Source organism: Herpailurus yagouaroundi, unplaced genomic scaffold, assembly GCF_014898765.1.
Source record: "Herpailurus yagouaroundi ecotype Mexico unplaced genomic scaffold, PumYag 566, whole genome shotgun sequence".
NCBI lineage: Eukaryota > Metazoa > Chordata > Mammalia > Carnivora > Felidae > Herpailurus > Herpailurus yagouaroundi.
Window position 1 is genome coordinate 981647 of NW_024412783.1, and position 21694 is coordinate 1003340.

Here is a 21694-nt window from a genome sequence, read left to right on the forward strand (position 1 = left end):
GAGAGTGTGATGCTAAGTGAAATAAGCCATACAGAGAAAGACAGATAACATATGGTTTCACTCCTATGTGGATCCTGAGAAACTTAACAGGAACCCATGGGGGAGGGGAAGAAAAAAAAAAAAGAGGTTAGAGTGGGAGAGAGCCAAAGCATAAGAGACTGTTGAGAACTGAGAGCAAACTGAGGGTTGATGGGGGGTGGAGGGAGGAGAGGGTGGGTGATGGGTATTGAGGAGGGCACTTTTTGGGATGAGCACTGGGTGTTGTATGGAAACCAATTTGACAATAAATTTCATATATAAATAAAAAAAATAAATGTAATGGAATATTATTCTACCATAAAAAAACGAAAATTTGCCATTTACAATGACATAGATGGAGCTAGAATGTATTATACTAAGTGAACTAAGTTGATCAGATTAAAAAAATACCATATGATTTTACTCATATGCGGACTTTAAGAAACAAAACAAATAAATGTATGGGAAGACAGGGGGAGAGAAGAGAGGGAAACAAACTACAAGAGGCTGTTAATGATAGAGACCATAATGAGGGTTGATGGAGGGAGGTGAGGAGCGCATGGGCTAGATGAGTTATGGGTACAAAGGAGGACACTTGGGATGAGAACTGGGTGTTGAATGTAAGTGGTAAATCACTGAATTCTATGCCTGAAACCAGTATTTCACCATAAGTTAATTAAAGTTTAAATTTAATAAAAAGGAGGAAAATTGTGAGACCTAAAACTGTCAAAACCCTGGAAGAAAACATAGGAGGAATCTTCATAACACTTATCTTGGGAATTATTCCTTGTATATGAAAACAAAAGAAAAAAAAATGAGTAAGATCACATCAAATAAGAGCATCTGCACCAAAAGAAAATAATCAGCAAAGTACAGGGCAAGATACAGAATGGGAGAAAATATTCTTTCAATATGTCTGATGAAACAAATTAAATTACAAATATATATTAAAAAAAAAACACTCCTTCAAAAAAACAAAGAGAAAGAAAGAAAAAGAAAGAAAGAAAGATCAAAAGAAAGAAAGAGAAAAGAAAACATAAAATACTCAAAAATGGGCAAGGGATTTTTTAATTATGTTTTTAATGTTTATTTATTTTTTGAGAGAGACAGAGTATGAGCAGGGGAGGGGCAAGAGAGAGAGGGAGACACAGGATCCAAAGCAGGCTTCAGTCTCTGAGCTGTCAGCACAGAGCCTGATGTGGGTCTCAAACTCATGAACCAGGAGATCATGACTTGAGCTGAAGTCAGACACTTAACCACTCAGCCACCCACGTGCCCCAAAAGTGGGCAGGGAATTTAATAAACATTTCTCTATGAGGACATAGCAACATTTATATGAAAAGGAATTCAATGTCCTTCCCTGATGCTCATCATAAGGGAAATGCAAATAAAAACCAAGAAATATTACCTCATCCCTGTTATGGTGGCCAGTTTCCAAAATAACAACAACAACAACAACAACAACGATAACAATAACAACAACAGAAAATAACAAATCTTGGTAAGAATTTGGATAAATTGAAACCACTGTATACTGTTGATTGGAATACAAAATGACACAGCTCCCATGTAAAACACTATGGAAATTTCTCAAAATATTAAAAATAAAACTCCCATATGATTGGCAATCCTACTTCTGTGTATTTATCCAAAGTAACTTGACATAAGGATCTTGTAGAAAAATATGCACTTTCATAATTGTGGAAGGTGGCATTATTCATGGTAGCTAAGAAGTAAAAACAACCTAAATGTATACCAACAGACAAATGGAAAAAGAAAATAATAAGGAAATTCTTTCATATGTGACAATATGTATGAACCTGGAGAACATATGCAAAATGAAATAATTCATTGACAAAAGAACAAATACTGTATAATTCCAATTATATGCAGTATCTAAAATTGTCTAACTCATATAACAGATAGCAGAATTGTGGTTGTCATTGGCTGGAGGAAGGGAACATGATGGCTCCTCAACAGATATAAAGTTTCAATTATACAAGATGAACTAGACCTTTGCTGTACAACAGTATGCCTGAAGTTAACAATGTTGTATTTTGCACTTATAAATTTGTTGACAGTGTAAATCTTATTTTATGTGTTCTTATTACAATGAAAGAGACCCTTTTATGAGGGTGAAAAGACAGTTATGGACTTGGAGGAAATATGTGTAAACTACACATCTGACAAAGGACTATAGCAAAATATATAACAGACTTTTTTTTTTCTTAAAGAGAGAAAGAAGGTGCTATTAGGGAAGGGGCAGAGGGAGAGGGAGAGAATGAATCTTAAGCAGATTCCATGCCAAATGGGGAGCCCCATGTCAGGCTTTATCTCATGAACATGAAATCATGACCTGAGCTGAAATCAAAAGTCAAACCCTTAACTGACTGAGCTACCTAGGAGACCAATATATAACAGATTTTTAATTCAATAGTAATAATCTAATTAGAAACCAAACAAAAGACATGAACAGGCATTTTACTAAAGAAGATTCATAGATGCAAACAAACACATGAAAAAATGTGCAACACCATTAGCCATTATACAAATGTAAATTAAAACCACAAGATATACTTCACACCTACAAGAAGAACTAAAAGAATTAATAGTGACAACAAATGATGGAAAGATGGTAGAAAATTCAGATATCTCACACATTTGTTTGAGGAATATAAAATGGCATAGCCATTCTGGAATTATCATCCTTCAATTGCACTTTTGAGTATGTATCTTAGACAATAAAGACTTATGTTTGCACAAGAAAACCCATAAGTACTCACAGCAGCTTTAATTCTAATGGCCAAAACTAACCTAAATTTTCTTCAACAGGTGAATAGTTAAACTGTGATACATCCATAGCATGGATTACTACTTAGCAATTAAAGTAAATTAGTGACTTATATAATGTACAACTTGAATAGAACTCAAAGGAATAATACTAGATGGGGAAAAAAAGCAAATATCATACAGTCACACAATATATTACCCAATGCATACAACGTTACTGAAATAACAAAACTACAGAGATGGAAAACAGATTAGTGGGTCAGGGCCTACGGAAGAGGAGAGAATGAGGTACCTGTTACTATTTTAAAAAAGTAGCATGAGGGATTCCTGTTCTGGAATTATTTTGTATCTAGCCTATGTTGGTAGTCACACAAATTTACACATGGGGAAAATTGCATATAATGTACAAACATAGAAATGAAGGGATATAAAACTGGTGAAATGTGAATAATGTCAGTGGATCACATCAATTCCTGACTGTAATTGGGGGAAAGTGTGTGAAGCATAAATGGGATCATTCTGTGTTATTTTTCATAACTGCATGTAAATACATATCTTAAAATTTAATGTTAAAAAACGTAGTTAAGTGCTATACATAGCACTTGTTATTTTTTCAAAGAATGGAAAATAAAAATATGATTTTTCCACAGTATGAAGTCTGTGACTTCATAGTGACATAAATGAATCACTATGAGAAGGAAGGAAAAAAACAAGAAAGAAAAGGAGAGAAGGAAGGAAAGAACAAAGGAAGGAGGAAGGGAGGGAAGGAGGGAGTGAGAAAGGAAGGAAGAAAGGAAGGAAGGTAAAGGGAAGGAGGGAGTGAGGAAGGAAGGAAGGAAGGAAGGAAGGAAGGAAGGAAGGAAGGAAGGAAAGGATGGAGGGAGTAAGGAAGAAAGAAGGGAAGAAGGAAGGGAGGAAGAAAGAGATGGAGGGAGGAAGGAAGGAAAACCAAGCTCCTGTATAGGATAATTCCAAATAATTAATGTAGATAGTCCACCCCTCAAAAAAGGTGAACATTAGCCTGCCTCCCACCTTGAATGCGAACTGCACTTAGTGCCTTGTTTTCAAAGAGTAGGACATATAACAGGGAAGGGGGGAGTAACTTTACAGTGGAGAAATCTTACAAGCACTATCAGCCAAGTGACCAAGATTAACATCATCAGTGATAAGTCATATAGACATCATGTACCCCTAGCATGACATGACAAGAGCACTTTACATCTGCAATCTTCTTTCCCAAAACCTATAATGTTAGTCTAATGAGGAGAAAAACATCAGGCAAAAAATAATTGAGGGATGTGCTAAAAACACCTGTCAGTACTCCGCAAAATGGTCAAGGCTTTAAAAACAAGGACTGAATCACTCTCACAGCCTAGAGGAGCCTAAGGAGACATGCTGACTAAATACAATGTGATCTCCTTAAAAAAAATCTGAAAAAAGGTAAGTAAATTATGGAAAATGGGTGAAATCTGAATAAAGTATAGATTTTAGTTAATATTAATGTACAAGTATTGGTTCTTAGTTTTACTAAAGAACCAATGTTGGTTCCATAGTAATGTATGATGTTAACAATATAGAAAACTGAATGAAGGATATATGGAAATTCTGTACTATTTGTCAACTGCTCTATAAATCTGGAACTGTTCAAAAAATAATAATTTTATTTTAAAATATTATTAACATTTTAAAAGTATCTAGTTTGATGAATCATTTGATTTTCTTTTGAATCAGGGATCTATTTGGATCCATTTGTAAGAGGAAAATATATTAAAAAGTAGCGTGATTGGATTGGGTGGCCAAAAGTACTTGATTGAAGCTCAAATGTGGCCATATTAGCAGTAACAAAGGTGACTGTAGGGTTAGTAAAGAGAGAAGAAGTATGTGGAAAGAAATAAATTCTCTCCAAACAATTTCCTCATATTCCTTTTTAAAAAATTTTAATGTTTATTTATTTTTGAGAGACAAAGCATGAGCAGGGGAGGGGCAGAGAGAGAGGGAGACACAGAATCTGAAGCAGGCTCCAGGCTGATCTGTCAGCACAGAGCCTGATGTAGGGCTCAAACTCAGGAGCCACCATGAGATCACAACCTGAGTCAAAGTGGGCGACTTAACTGACTGAGCCACCCAGGTACCCCTAGATTCTTTCATTTTAACAAGGTTTAGTGAATTCATTTTTTTTTCCACTTTTAATTTAAAGCATATAGTATAGCATTCATTGATTTAACGAAATGTAAGAATAAACCTACCAGGAATAGGAAACGAAAGGAAAACTGAGGCAAAATCCTAGGCTTTCCAGAGTTTAAAATCTTGTTATTAACTGTAAGAGCATGTTAAGAGACCAGTAACAATACAATGTAGGTAATAAGCCAAAAGATATATATAATAATTAACTAAGAAAAATATGTTGTTATCCACTGTGGACATAAAAGAAGACTTTCCTAGAGAGGTCAAACTTAAATCTGACCTTGAAGAAAATGGAAAATGTAGCTATGAAGATAAGGTAAAGGAGATGATTCTAGAAAGGGGAAATAGTTTTAGAGTGTTAGTTCTGGGAATACAAAGTAAGGAGAAAATAAGAGATGTTAGAAAGGAAAAAAAAATCAATAACTTGTTTAATGGTTGTATGGGATTAATGACTAAAAGACAAAGAGAATTATAAATTGGACCTCTGGGAAAATAATAGAAGTGATGACAAAAAAAAAATCTAAGCCTGTTCTAATAGATTTTGAAAAACTCTAATTGTATCATGGGGAGAAGATTGCTACATTTGAATACCACAGCTCTTAATGAGAAACTGGAAGGGCTGTCATGAAGCTGCAGTGTTTGGTCTGAGAAGACATTCCACACTAAACCCCAGGGCACTGAGGAATTAGGCAGATCCCAGCTCTGCTCACAAAGCAACAGGCTGAGGAGAGACAGCTTATCAAGTCCTACAGAGTTACTTGTTTTTTTTTCCTACTAAAATAGTTTATGTTTTCTTCTTTAACAATATATTCAATATTAATTGGCAATAGGAATTTTGAACATTTTATATTTTCTAATAAATTTTAATGACTGAACAAAAATTACAAGGTAAGCACCTTGATAGAGGAAGTAACTCAATTTTTATGGATTGTGAAAATAGGTTTATGCTAACACATATTTATCAATAGTGTTTGTAAGGCTCAACTTGGGAAATGGATAATTTGCTCAGAAATAGGACAGTGTTATTTGACTGTGACCTGGTACTTTATTTATATCATTTCTCAAGTGGACATAATAATGTCGAGCCCCCTTCTATATATTTCAACAAAATAAAATGCTGGAAAGTGCTTTAAAGCCTATAAGGGATCATAAGTCAAAATAAAGCAATAATTTCTGGTAGAAAAATGTTTGTGCTAAAAACATTTACTTGGTCCATGCACAATATCTAGTATTCCATCCCTAAGCTGATGATGTATTTAACTCATTTTCACTGAATGCAACATGAAGGATCTAAAGAGAAAAGGTGGAATGTGGCAAAGACAGTTCCTTGCATCATAAATCTCATGGTTTAAGGGACAAGGCATACGTTAAAATATATAATCACAGACAATGATGAAATTTAGGTTTCAGCCCAGGCTATAATGAATAGAATTTGTAAGGAAATTTTATAATAGAATTTAGCCAAGCTTATGGATACCCAAAAGCTTCAGGAAACAGCACTTGAGCTAGGAATCAGAAACTGTGTAACATAGCACTGAAGTCACAGAACGCTGCTTTGCTTTTCTGAGAAGTTAGACAACTTTGAAACATCTAGCCAGTCTGAAAATTCAGTTCCTCGCCATCTGATGACTCTATATCAAGCACAGACAACCCACTGGTTACACCAAGACTCACTCCAAGGCAGGAGAAAGTAAGATGCATGATGGCAAGTTTTGTCATTATTATTATTATTACTATTATTATTTTTATCTTAAACTATCTCCATATCTAAAAGCAGGCTAACTCATCAAGTCAATCAAACACCCAGTGACAGTAGGCAGGTCTGATTCGCATGTGATCAATTGATTTGAAGGCGATCAACATAGAATGCTGTAATAAAGTATGGATATATGAAAACAGATGCCTATTTCTGGCAGTACCAACCCACAGAGGCTTTCTCATTCTTCACAAGAAGTTTGAGGCTCTTAGTGTGAGCAAAGGGAGAACAGACTTGGATATTTTTGTTGTCATAATTTCTGCATCCAAAAGTCGTTACTGTTTTTGGTGAGCAAATCAAAATGAAGTATCTGGAAAGAAGCAGTGAAGTGAAATCAAATTGCACAAGTGTATTAGAAAAGTAATCAATGACCTAATATTTGAAGACACTGTTTCTAAGGAGAGGGTACTGGGTGGATGCGGGCAACAGATTCTTTTAGTCCTTTTTGTAATTAACAAAGGAAACTTGGATCTCCCTCTTACAGTTGGCATACATACATACATACACACATACATACACAGCTTTCAGAAGAGGGGAGTATCCTAACAATTTAGAAATGATATTTTCAAGAATGTCATGAATGAATGTCACAGTTTTCCAAGGAGATAATAGAATAGGATATTGGAGTCTCTTATTTTACTACACATTACTTAGGTAGGTTTTTAAATCATGATTTAGTAAATTCTATCAAGCTTTTGTAACTAATGCAAAAGGCATATAATTTTTTAAAATTTAATCTGTTCTAATTGGTGAACTAGCTTTAGAAATACTCTGATATTAATCTTGCCTTACATTAAATTCAGGTAATTATGTTTTTTTTTTAATACACAATTAGGGTCAATTTACTCTTTTTAAAAATAATTTGGAAACTTTTTGCAAGAATACAATTTCTCTTTCTTGTACTATCATTGCCAGGTTTTTGTAATAAGGTTATAGGAGTCCCATACAAAGAGATGGGTGTGTTCCCTTTTGTTATAGACTCAGCAAGAGTTGTATAGATATTTAGAGTGTTTTATAGATATCTAGAAAGAGGATTAAATACAGCTAAGATAATCTAAAAAGGGTAAAGTTAGTAAACTTGAAAGAAAGGAGACCTAAAGTTTTTCTCTGCACCCATCAATGGCATAACAGCTGTAGCTAGAGGTTAAAGACAGTACAAATTCTATAAGAGCAAGAACCCTAAAAGCTCATATAGAAATAAAACTTTCTCCCTCATTAATACATAATATGAATTTACTATAAACCATGTAAATACAATGAGTAGTTTCCCTGGATAGAAAATCAGACCAATTAGATTAAAAACTTAAATAACCATAAATGTGTGTAACACAAAGCACAGGCCTAATGATCAATTTTCTCCTAAATTATAATGTCCCCTAAGTGCCCAGAGCCAAAAGGCTTGACTAAAGTAGAAGTATTTTAAAATTTTGAAAAATCCTTCTATAAATTAAATTAACAGTGATTTTTTTTCCATGGGAAAACAAAATCTATAATTTTTCCTCAAAAATATTATTGGGACATGTGGGTGGCTCAGTCAGTTAAGTGTGGGACTTTGGCTCAGGTCATGATCTCACTGTTGGTGAGTTCAAGTCCCACATCTGGCTCTCTGCTGTCAACACAGAGCCTACATTGGATCCTGTGTCCTAGTCTCTGTCTCCATCCTTCCCTCTCTTGTGCTCACTCTCTCTCTCAAAAATATACTACATATATATATATATATATATATATATAATATTTTGTATGTATTTATATAATATATATATATATAAATATAATTTATATTAAGGAAATCACTGAGAAGATGAGAATGGAAATAGCATAATTTTCTAAAGTTATGAAAAACTGGAAAATGGGCAGTTGGAAATTGTGACTTATCAACACATCATCATATTTTACAATTGTAAGAAAAAAACAACTACATTTATCCAAAGTTTCTTTTAATATATGAAAATAAGTCTCATAAAATAAAATCAATGGAATGCATTATAATACATACACTCTGGTTTCTAGAAGTACATTAGGGCATGGATAAGTAATGTAGAAAGAAATATTAAAAACTGATTCAAGTGATCATGGATGATTATTTTCATATTTGCCATTGTTATTACAATATTATTCTTAAACTTTAATAAGAAAATGCTTCATTTCTACGATATTAAAAAAAAATCCCCTCTCTTCCTGTTAGCATTACAGACAACCTTGAGGAGCGGGAATGAGACAAAACCCACAGATTTCATCCTCCTGGGCTTCTTCCCTGAATTTAAATACATTTCAGCCATGGTCTCCATCATTCTCCTGATCTACATGGCAACCTTCACTGGCAACACTCTTCTGATCCTCCTCATTTGGTTGTACTCCCATCTCCACACCCCCATGTACTTCCTGCTCAGTCAGCTCTCCTTAATGGACTTAACTTTGACCTCTAGCATCATCCCCAAGATGGCCACCAACTTCTTCTCCGGATGGCGGAGCATATCATTCTTGGCTTGTGGGACTCAAATTTTCTTCTCCCTGACTGTGGCCATTGCGGAATGCATCCTTATAACGCTCATGTGTTTTGATCGTTATGTAGCCATATGCGATCCTCTTCGGTACCCAGCCATTATAAATCTTAGGGTATGCTTACAGATGATTGCTATGTCTTGGGTTGGAGGGGCACTTACTTCCTTGGGCCACACGGCTTTTACCTTGCATTTTAATATCTGCAGCCCCAGAGAAATTCCCCACTTCTTCTGTGAAGTTATGGCTGTGCTTAGGATCGTCTGTGAGGATATCTCAGCCTATGAGAAGGCAGTGGTTATAACAAGCATCCTTGTTCTGCTCCTGCCCTTATCTCTCATCTTGTCTTCTTATGTTCTCATCTTCCTTGCTGTACTCCGAATGAACTCCCCAGAAGGTAGGAACAAGGCTCTGGCCACCTGCTCCTCTCATCTCTGTGTGGTGGGTCTCTATTTTGGTCCAGGTTTGTGCATATACATGAGACCTGGTTCTGCCAAGACTCCAAAGTTAAATCAGGGTCTTTTTCTGTTTGGAACTGTCCTCACCCCTCTCCTAAACCCTCTTGCCTACAGTCTCAGGAACAAGGAAGTTCTAAGTGCACTGAAAAAGTTAATGGGGCGGTGTCAGTCCTCCAGGTAAATGGCAGAAATCCCAGTATCAGCCGTAGGCAATATAAAGATGTACCAGCAAAGGAACATTTTGTCTGTTAAATAATAATCCCTTCAAACCCTGGTAAAGTCAACTAATCTTACTGAGTTTATCTGAAGGGAAAAAAAAATGTTTATCTTTTCCTCCCTGTATCTAAAAATTTCTGTCCAATTGTTCTAGATGATGTGCTGATAAAGAACAAGGGACTGTATACATCAATTCTCTTCATGATTTACAATTGATGGTAATGTGAATTTTATTATTTCCAAAGCATCATATTGATTCCATGAAAGAAAGGCCAGTGTCTGCATATCTAGAATGCAAAATAATCACCTAGAATTTAGGTTGTGCTTCAGGATAATTCCCTGGTAAAATTAATTAATGAGTCCCATGATAAATCATCAGGAATCAAATAAAGTTACCAGTATTTCTTTTTTCTCCCTAACATAATTTTAATTCTTCTTAATCCTGGAAAAATACAATCTTCAATCTATGTCAGTGCTTCCAAAGAGTGGTTTTCTGACCTTTTGCATTAGAATCATTTGCTGACTTCACAAAATATGCTAATTTTGCACCCATCTCAGATGAACATCATTAGAATCTGTTAAATTGGGCTTAAGAATCTGACTAGCAAACGTTTTAGTGATTTTCATGTTTACCAAAGTTTTTGAGTCACTGATATAATTATTGACCCCCTTTTCTAGACCAACCTTGCAAAACAATCTTGCAAAATAATCTTTAAGGTGGCTGGCAAAAACTAATGTTATTTTTTAAGATAGTACAGAATGAACTTTATGTTTGGAATACTTCAGAATTTAAATATTTTGAGCACACAGTAGTTGAGAAAGTAAACAAGACTCAGATTTGTTATATAAAATATGAATGATTGAAAATATTTATAACACAATGAAGTTTTAACAGGATGCATCATAGTTTTCTAAAGTATTGATATATGTCAAAAATATACTACATAGGTAGAACACTAGGAATTTATTACATGTGTTCCTTTTTAAAAATTAATTAATTAATTAATTAATTAATTAATTTTTATTTATTTTGAGAGAGAGACAGTGCACTCAGGGGAGGGACACAGAGGGTGGGGGAAAGAGAAAGAACCCCAAATAGGCTCCATGCTGACAGTGTGGAGCTGAATGGGGGGCTTAATCCCACAAACCATGAGACCATGGCCTGAGCTGAAATTAGGAGTCAGACACTTAGCTGACTAAGCTACCCAGGCACCCTTGCCTTTTTATTTGAGAAGTGACTGAGTGAAATTACAGGAAAACAGTTTTTTAGTGAATAGGAAACACTCAGAAGGAGAACTAACAGCCTAATTATTTTTCTCTTAAATATCTCAGAAGCCATCAATTAGACATTGTATTTCAGAGATTGTATTACAAAGCTGAGTTTGGAAAAACTTAAATTATTTGTGTTAAATTTCAATTGTGCCAACAATATTAAAAAAGTCCCCTCCAGAATTACTAGAGGAATGGCTGAGAGAATATGGTTCAAGAAAGGACCCTGAGAATTTCACTTGAAACTGACTCAAAATACCACTTCTCTAAAAAATAAGGGGCACCTGGGTGGCGCAGTCGGTTAAGCGTCCGACTTCAGCCAGGTCACGATCTCGCGGTCCGTGAGTTCGAGCCCCCGTCAGGCTCTGGGCTGATGGCTCAGAGCCTGGAGCCTGTTTCCGATTCTGTGTCTCCCTCTCTCTGCCCCTCCCCCGTTCATGCTCTGTCTCTCTCTGTCTCAAAAATAAATAAAACGTTGAAAAAAAATTAAAAAAAATAAATAAAAATAAAAAAAATTAAAAATAAAATAAAATAAAATCTCTAACTCATCTCAAATTGGAGGAGTGGGTCATTTAATAGGTACTACAATGGTCTGTCACTACCCACTTGGTGGTGGCATAATATTCTGGTACTCTAAGGGGAATCCACAGGTAAGATTGAATTTAGAAGATGATGCTAGGAAGGAAGGGAGAAATACTTAAATGAGGAAATAGTGCTAGCTGAAGAGTTTCTGGTGAATCATATATGTTCATAAAGCATGTTATTTATGTTTGACAGTTTTTACAAAGAGTTCTATTTTTATATGTAACTCATAAATGAACATTTTAACCATGTGAAGTTCACAGCAAATAGTTTTCCAGATGGATCTCTGGAAGGCACTCATCTTGGACTTTAAACTATGTGGTTCTAACACACTATTGTTAGAGGAGCACCTTTACACAAGAGGACTTAATCCTTTAGGGGAAAATAATTAAATAAAGTAGTTAAGTACATGATTATTCAGAGGAATTATGATTCAATTCTAATTAAATCATGGTTCTTTTGTTTCTTCCCATTCTCATATTCATGATTTTAATTTTCTTCTTCCATTTTAACAGATATCCTATATGTATATATCTGTTGTGGAACAACTCAAATATCTTCTGTAAATAAATAAAATATTTAAAAATCAACCACATTACTAAATATACTATGAAAATAAAATTTTGTAACTGAATAAATTGCTTTAATATGGAAACTGAATTCCGTGGGTTTAAGATGTAGGAAAATGAAACTTTTATGAAAAGGATACGATGACCACAATCTCAGGTGCACAGAGACTCTGAGATACTACAAATGGAAAATAAACATTAAATTGTAGCAGGGAGGGGGCAGGATGTATTTGAAGACAAACACTTTTCAAATGGTTCTCTGACTTGAGACAATTAAAAATAGCAGTATCAGTCATATCACCACAAGAAATTAGCTGAGGCTTTCTTGACAAATTAGATATGTAGATTGTAATCACCAATTCTACAACTTGCACATAAAAAGTCAAAGCGATACAAAATTACATATGAAATATCTCGAAAACTAAAATCACTATAGAACATGAGTGATTGGTCAAAGTCTTGTTTTTTTTTTTTCCAATTGTTTTTGAGCATGCCTCACTAACTCTAAATTTGAAAGAGAAAATTATCAAGGAAGAGAACAGTTTTGTGGTGACAAATAACTTTTTGTTGACATACAAACAAACATCAGGGTTTCTTCATAAAATTTCAGGTCAATATGACATCAGAGACTATGGTCATTTTGTTTGAGAAATATTTTTTTTAATTTTTTTAACGTTTATTTATTTTTGAGACAGAGAGAGACAGAGCATGAATGGGGGAGGGTCAGAGAGAGGGAGACACAGAATGTGAAACAGGCTCCAGGCTCTGAGCAGTCAGCACAGAGCCCGACGCGGGGCTCAAACTCATGGACCGCGAGATCGTGACCTGAGCTGAAGTCGCCGCTTAACCGACTGAGCCACCCAGGTGCCCCGAGAAATATTTTTTGAGAACCTACTATATGGCAGGAGTTATTTTAGGCACTGGAGCTAAAGCAGTGGAAAAAAGAAAAGCACTACTCTTATGGAACTTAATTCTAGTTGTGGAATATGAGAAATAATAAATACTCAATATGTAACATGCTGGTAAGTGACATGAAGAAAAGAGAAGCAGGGAGGAAAGATAGAGATGGGATGCCTTCATATACAGTATGACCTGGTAAAGCATCTTTGATTAGAGGTCATTTGAACAGAGACTGTAATGAGTACAGGAGGGACATTACATTTAGGAAAATATTGTTCAAACAAAAGAACAATTTAAAAATGACTTTGGGTGTAGAAGTGGGCATAGCATGTTCAAGGGACACTGATGAGGCGACACCAGACTCATTGAAAAAGTGATAGGAGACACAGTAAGACAGCATCAGGAGCACATTATCTATGGCCAATTGGAAAAGTATTGCAATATTTAAAGTGAGAGATAGTAGAAGTTTGGACAGAAGTGGAAGAATATCAGTAAGAAGATGTAATCCAATTCTGACGATACCTCAAAGGTATGCAGACTGAAAGAATGCAGTTTTAAATCTCTGGACCCAAAAGGGAGACATATTACTTCAGCCTCACAGGTTATTGACAAATCTCCTTTGGTGGCCTTGGGACAGGAAGCACCCATATGCTATGGGTCACTGTCATGGGGTCTGTGGTAGGTAGTCCATATTTGACCCTGCCCTCTCTTGATCAGTATGGACCCCTACTCAGGCTTTATCACCCCAATTCTCTTGTATTCTGACATCCTGTTAAATTTGATCTACGAGAGGCAATGGCAGATCAGAGGGAAGAGTTCAGAGTATTAGTGGCCCTACCTTCACCAGACTGGGTTTGAGGAGTTGATTGCATTCCATCACAAAAGGCCATAACCCATTTGGGCAGCTTTCTTGGTTCCCTTTACACCACTCCCTGCCCTTAAAATAAAGGGAAGTAGTGTTACCACTAGTAGCAGCTGCCTGCTTTACTCTTTCTGCTGTTTCCCACACACTGTCCTATTTCTGAACACTATTTTTTTAATATAATTTGTCACATTGGTTTCCATACAACACCCAATTCTCATCCCAACAAGTTACCTCCTGCATGCCTATCACCCACTTTCCCTTCTCCCACACCCCCCATCAACCCTCAGTTTGTTTTCAGTCCTTAAGAGTCTCTTATCATTTGCCTCCCTCCCTCTCTGTAATTTTTCCCCTTATCCTCCCCCATAGTCTTCTTTTAAGTTTCTCAAGATCCACGTATGAGTGAAAAGATATGATATTTGTCTTTCTTTCCTGAATTATTTCATTTAGCATAATACCCTCCAGTTCCATCCACGTTGCTGCAAGCGGCAAGATTTTATTCTTTCTCATTGACAAGTAGTATTCAATTATATATTTAAGCCACATATTCTTTATCTATTCATCAGCTGATGGACATTTAGACTCTTTCCATAATTTGGCTATTGTTGAAAGTGCTGCTATAAACGTTGTGGTATATGTGCCCCTATGCATCAGTATTCTTGTATCTTTTGGGTAGATTCCTAGCAGTGCTATTGCTGGGTCATAGGGTAGACCTCTTTTTAATTTTTTGAGGAACCTCCAAACTGCTATCCAGAATGGATTCAGCAGTTTTCATTCCCACCAACAGTGCAAGAGGGTTCCCGTTTCTCCACATCCTCTCCAGCATCTATAGTCTCCTGATCAGTTCATTTTAGCCACTCTGACTGGTGTGAGGTGATATCTGAGTGTAGTTTTGATTTGTATTTCCCTACTGATGAGTGATGTTGAGAATCTTTTCATGTGCCTGTTGGCCATCTGGATGTCTTCTTTGGAAAAGTGTCTATTCATGTCTTCTTCCCATTTCTTCACTGGATTATCTGTTTTTCAGGTGGGAGTTTGGTGAGTTCTTCATAGATTTTGGACACTAGCCCTTTACCTGATATGTCTTTTTCAAATATCTTTTCCCATTCTGTAGGTGGTCTTTTAGTTCTGTTTATTGATTCATTTGCAGTGAAGATTTTTATCTTCATGAGGCCCCAGTTGTTCATTTTTGCTTTTGATTTACTTGCCTTTGGAGATATGTGAATTAAGAAATTGCTGAGGCTGAGGTCAAAGAAGTTTTTCCTGCTTTTCCCTCTAGGGTTTTGATGGTTTCCTGTCTCACATTCAGGTCCTTCATCCATTTTGAGTTTCTTTTTGTAAATGGTGTAAGAAAAGTGGTCTAGTTTCATTCTTCTGCATGTTGCTGTCCAGTTCTCCCAGGACCCAATTTTTAAAGAGACTGTATTTTTTTTTCCATTGGATATGCTTTCTTGCTTTGTGAAAGATTAGTTGGCCATACTTTTGTGGGTCCAATTTTGGAGTCTCTATTCTATTACATTCTGGAGTCTGTATGCTATTCCATTGGTCTAAGTGTCTGTTTTTGTGCCAATACCATGCTGTCTTGATGATTACAGCTTTGTAATAGAGGCTAAAGTCTGGGGTTGTGATGCCGCCTGCCTTGGTCTTCTTCTTCAATATTACTTTGGCTCTTTGGGGTCTTTTGTGGTTCCATATAAATTTTAGGCTTGTTAAGAAAGGGTGCTGGATTTTGTCAAAGGCCTTTTCTGCATCGATTGACAAGATCATATGGTTTTTCTCTTTTTTTTTTTTTTTTTTGTTAATGTGATGTATCATGTTGATTGATTTGCGAATGTTGAACCAGCCCTGCATCCCAGGAATGAATCCCACTTGATCATGGTGAATAATTCTTTTTACATGCCGTTGAATTCGATTTGCTAGTATCTTATTGAGAATTTTGGCATCCATATTCATCAGGGATATTGGCCTGTAGTTCTCTTTTTTTACTGGGTCTCTGTCTGGTTTAGGAATCCAAGTAATACTGGCTTCATAGAATGAGTCTGGAAGTTTTCCTTCCCTTTCTATTTCTTGGAATAGCTTGAGAAGGATAGGTATTATCTCTGCTTTAAATGTCTGGTAGAACTCCCCTGGGAAGCCATCTGGTCCTGGACTCTTATTTGTTGGGAGATTTTTGATAACCGATTCAATTTCTTCGCTGGTTATGGGTCTGTTCAAGCTTTCTATTTCCTCCTGATTGAGTTTTGGAAGAGTGTGGGTGTTCAGGAATTTGTCCATTTCTTCCAGGTTGTCCAATTTCTACTTTGAACCTTGCTGGTGCAAGGTTGATTGGGATTGCATTGAATGTGTAGGTAGCTTTGGGTAGTATTGACTTTTTAATGATATTTATTTTTCCAATCCATGAGCATGGGATGTTTTCCATTTCTTTATATCTTCTTAAATTTCCTACATAAGCTTTCTATAGTTTTCAGCAGACAGATCTTTGATATCTTTGGTTAGGTTTATTCCTAGGTATTTTGTGGTTCTTGGTGCCATTGTGAATGGGATCAGTTTCTTCATTTGTCTCTCTGTTGCTTCATTATTAGTGTATAAGAATGCGACTGATTTCCGTATATTAATTTTGTATCCTGCAACTTTGCTGAATTCATGTATAAGTTCTAGCAGACTTTTGGTGAAGTCTACTGGGTTTTCCATGTATAATATCCTGTCATCTGCAAAAAGTGAAAGCTTGACTCATCAGTGCCAATTTTGATGCCCTTGATTTCCTCTTGTCTGATTGCTGATTCTAGAACTTACAAAACTATGTTATACAACAGTGGTAAGAGTGGACATCCCTGTTGTGTTCCTGATATCAGGGGGAAAGCTCTCAGTTTTTCCCTATGTAGGATGATATTAGCTGTGGGTTTTTCATAAATGGCTTCCATGATGTTTAGGTATGTTCCTTCTATCCAGACTTTCTTGAGGGTTTTCATCAAGAAAGGATACTGTATTTTGTCAAATACTTTTTCTCCATCTATCACAGGACCATATGGTTCTTATCTTTATTTGTATTAATGGTATGTATCACATTGCTTGATTTGCGAACATTGAACCAGCCCTCCCTCCCAAGAATGAATCCCACTTGATAATGGTGAATAGTTCTTTTCATATGCTGGTGAATTTGATTCCATAGTATCTTGAGAATTTTTGCATACATATTCATCAGGGATAATTGTTTGTAGTTCTCTTTTTTTCGCTGGGTCTCTGTCTGGTTTGGGAATCAAAGTAATGCTGGCTTCAGAGAATGATCTGGAAGTTTTCCTTCCATTTCAATTTTTGCAATAGTTTGAAAAGTATAGGTATTAAGTTGGCTTTAAATGTCTGGTAGAATTCCCCAGTGAAGCCATCTGGTCCAGGACTCATGTTTTGGGAAGTTTTTGATGACTGATTCAATTTCTTCACTAGTTATGGGTCTATTCAAATTTTTTATTTCTTCCCATTTGAGTTTTGGTAGTGTATGGGTTTTTAGGAATTTGTCCCTTTCTTCCAGGTTGTCCAGTTTGTTGGTATATAATTTTTCACAGTATTCCTTCATAATTGTTTGTATTTCTGAGGGATTGGTTGTAATAAATCCATTTTCATTCATAATTTTATCAACTTGGGTCCTCTCTCTTATCAATTTTGTTTAGTTTTTCAAATTTTTTTTCAACGTTTTTTATTTATTTTTGAGACAGAGAGAGACAGAGCATGAACGGGGGAGGGGCAGAGAGAGAGGGAGACACAGAATCGGAAACAGGCTCCAGGCTCCGAGCCATCAGCCCAGAGCCCGACGCGGGGCTCGAACTCACGGACCGCGAGATCGTGACCTGGCTGAAGTCAGCCGCTTAACCGACTGCGCCACCCAGGAGCTCCTTGTTTAGTTTTTCAAGAAAAAAAACCCCTCTTGTTTCATTGATCTGTTCTACTGTTTTTATGGAATCTGTATTGTTTATTTCTGCTCTGATCTTTATTGTTTCTATTCTTCTGCTGGGTTTGGGGTGTCTTTCTATTCTGCTTCTAGTTATCTAGGTGTGCTGTTAGATTTTGTATTTGAGATTTTTCTTGTAACTTGAGATAGGTCTGGATTGCAATTTATTTTCCTCTTAGGACAGCCTTTGCTGTATCCCAAAGTGTTTGGGCTGTTGTTTTTCTCATTTTCATTTGTTTCAGTATATATTTTAATTTCTTCTCTGTTTCCCTGATTCAACCATTCATTCTTTAATAGGATATACTTTAACCTCCATGCTTTTGGAGGTTTTCCTGACTTTTACCTGTGATTGATTTCAAGTTTCATTAGCATTGTGATCTGAAAGTGCACATGGTATGATCTCAATTCTTTTATATTATTGAGTGTTCTTTTGTGACCCAGTATGTGATCTGTCTTGGAGAATGTTCCATGTGTACTCGAGAAGAATGTATATTCTGCTGCTTTGAGATTTGGGGTTAAAATATATCTGTCAAGTCCATCTGGTCCAATGTATCATTCAGGGTCATTGCTTCTTTACTGATTTTGTGTCTAGATGATCTGTCCATTGTTGTAAGTGAAATATTAAAGTCTCCAGCAAACACCACATTCTTACCAATAAGATTGCTTATGTTTGTGATTATTATTATTATTATTATTTTTAATTTGGGTGCTCCTGAATCTGGTGCATAGACATTTAAAATTGTTAGCTCTTCCTGATGGACAGATGCTGTAATTATTATTGAATACCCTTCTTCACCTCTTGTTACAGCCTTTAATTTAAAGTCTAGTTTGTCTCATATAAGTATGGCAACTCCAGCTTTCTTTTGACTTCCAGTAGCGTGATAGATAGTTCTCCATTCCCTCACTTTCAACCTGAAGGCGTCCTCATGTCTGAAATAGGTCTCTAACATACAACAAACATATGGGTCTTTTTTTTTTTTTCCATTCTGATACCCTATGTCTTTTGACTGGAGCATTTAATCAATTTAAATTCAGCATTATTATTGAAATATATGGGTTTAGAGTCATTTTGTTATCTGTAGGTTTCATGCTTGTAGTTATGTCTCCGGTACTTTGTGGTCCTTGCCACATTTCACTCACAGATTCCCCCTTAGGATTTCATGGAGGGCTGGTTTAGTGGTAGTGAATTCCTTCAGTTTTTGGTTTTTATGGGAAAATTTTATCTCTCATTATATTCTGAATGACCACCTGTGGATAAAGGATTTTTGGCTGCATATTTTTCCTGTTCATCATATTGAAGATTCCCTGCCATTCCTTTCATCCTACCAAGTTTCATTAAATAGGTCTGCTACTACTCTCATGCTTCTACCTTTGTACGTTAAGGCCTGTTTATCCCTATCTGCTTTCAGAATTCTCTCTTTATCCTTGTATTTTGCCAGTTTCACTATAATATGTCATGCAGAAGATCGATTCAAGTTATGTCTAAAGGAAGTTCTCTGTGTGTCTTGGATTTCAATGTCTGTTTCATTCCCCAGATCGGGGAAGTTCTCAGCTATGATCTGTTCAAGTACACTTTGGGCCCCTTTCTCTTCTTCTTCTGGTATTCTTATGATATGGATGTTGTTCCCTTTGATTGCATCACTTAGTTCTCTAATTCTCCCCTCTTGATCCTGGTTTTGTTCTCTCTCTTTTTCTCAACTTCTTCTTTTTCCATAATTTTATCTTCTGATTCACCTAATCTCCCCTCTGCCTTTTCAATCCATGCTGTGGTCACCTCCATTGTATTTTACACCTGATTTGCAACATTTTTCATTTCATCATGACTATTTTTTAGTTCCTCGATCTCTGCAGTAATAGATTCTCTGCTGTTTTTCTATTTAATTTTCAAGCCTGTTGATTAATCTTATGACTCTTATTCTAAACTCTTGTTCAGTTATATTGCTTATATCTTTTTTGATCAATTCTTTAGCTGTAACTTCTTCCTGGAATTTCTTTTGAGGGGAATTCTTCTGTTTTGTCATTTTGGCTAGTTTTCTATCCCTTATGAGTTTTAAAAACTTGTTATGTTCTCTGCACCTGTGTGCACTGCTATATTAATGGGAGTCATACACTGTCCAGGGCCTGGCCCTCCTGGAGGTGTTTTTTTGGAGAGTGTTACTGGCTCTCTGTTGTGATTTTGGTTATTTTATTTCTCTACTTGTAATGATGTTTTGGACCCTCCCGAGGTGTGCTTTGATTTTTCCTTTAAGTAGCCTTGGAAAGGAAAACAAACAGACAAACAAACAGGAAAGAAAGACATGCAAGCACACAGACAAATAACACACACACACACACACACACACACACACACACACACAAACAAAAACAATCCAAAAGCACAAAACCAGAAACACCATCTACAAGTAAAGAACAGGGTGGAGGCAGTGCTGATGGAAGAGCACATACAAAGAGAGAAATGATGGTCAGGGACAAAGAGAAAATAAACATTGACCAGGTAGAGAGACTAAATGGCTTAATCCAGAGAGAGAGAAAGGAAAATAAAGGAGGTAGAAAAAAAAATAAAATAAAATAACATGAAGAAATAGATACCCACACGGAGAAACTATATGGCTTGATTATTCCAGAGAGAGAGAGAAATGAAAGTACAGAAGGAGTAGAACATGTACCAAGAGAATGGGTTAAATATGTCTGCTTAAACAAACCAACAACCAGAATAAATCAGCCTAGAGGAGGGAAGAGTAAGGAAGGGAGAATATATCTAAATAACAAGAATTGTCCTAGAATTAATCTAGGTTATGCAGCAGCACTGGTCTGGGTGATGGATCCATCTGTTTCCACAGCATCTATCCTGCTCCAGCAGATATGCAATTACCCAGAGTGGAGGGGCGTGGAATGGTGAAGGCTGGTCCTACATCCACTATGAGCCCCCGGGCACCCATCGCTGAGGACCCCCCTTGGTGGTATGGGGGGGAGGCAGGAAATTGGCCATCCTCTAGTCTCTTCTCCATGGTCCTGGTGCACTCTGCTCAAGATGTCCTCACTGTGCCCCGGGCACAGACAGGTGGTACTTCTCACTCCACTGACTCCCCTGATCCTCCACTTGGCTAGGATTCAATGTCCCTCCATGTGCTCTGGCCCTGGGGGAACACCTCTCTGTGCAGCCTGATATGTGCTCCCTGCTGGTTTTGTCTGTGCCATAGCACTTCAGGGAGGACGGCCTTTTCCTGCTTCAGACTGTGCTGCTGACCTCACCACCTAGAGGAGACTGGGGGTGGCAGCGGCAGACAGGTTTTGTCCTGTCACACAGCATTCCAGGGATGGGACTGCTTTGTCCTACTGTGGACTGTGTCCCTGACCTACCACTGAACCCAGGGCTGGCTCCTCTCCTCCCCAGGTGCAAGAATAGGGCAGCTGGTACCAATCAGAAGAAAGCCCCAGTTAGAGATGGGATCCCTCTCAGTCCCAGTTCAAGATTTATCTCTTGTCCAGATACAGTCTTACATTTCCCTGGCTGCTCTTCCTCTTCCCTTTGTCTCTCTGCAAAAGGGGATCTCTCCCCTCCATGCCTACATGGCCTGTTTTATCTCCCTCATTTCACAATCACCCACCTATAGCCATCAAGGATGTAGCAGTTTCTCCCTTTTTGAC

General features: G+C 36.8%; 1 protein-coding gene across 1 annotated transcript in view; it reads left to right on the forward strand.

Moving 5' to 3' along the window:
• LOC121023586 (olfactory receptor 2M5-like) overlaps nt 1-21154 on the forward strand; it is a 30511-nt gene extending 9357 nt beyond the window's left edge. The window contains exons 2-3 of the mRNA XM_040465537.1: nt 8934-9882; nt 20887-21154. Coding sequence (XP_040321471.1) covers nt 8934-9882; nt 20887-21154 — 1217 coding nt within the window. The remainder of the gene's footprint in view (nt 1-8933; nt 9883-20886) is intronic.
• The last annotated feature ends 540 nt before the right edge of the window (nt 21155-21694 follow it).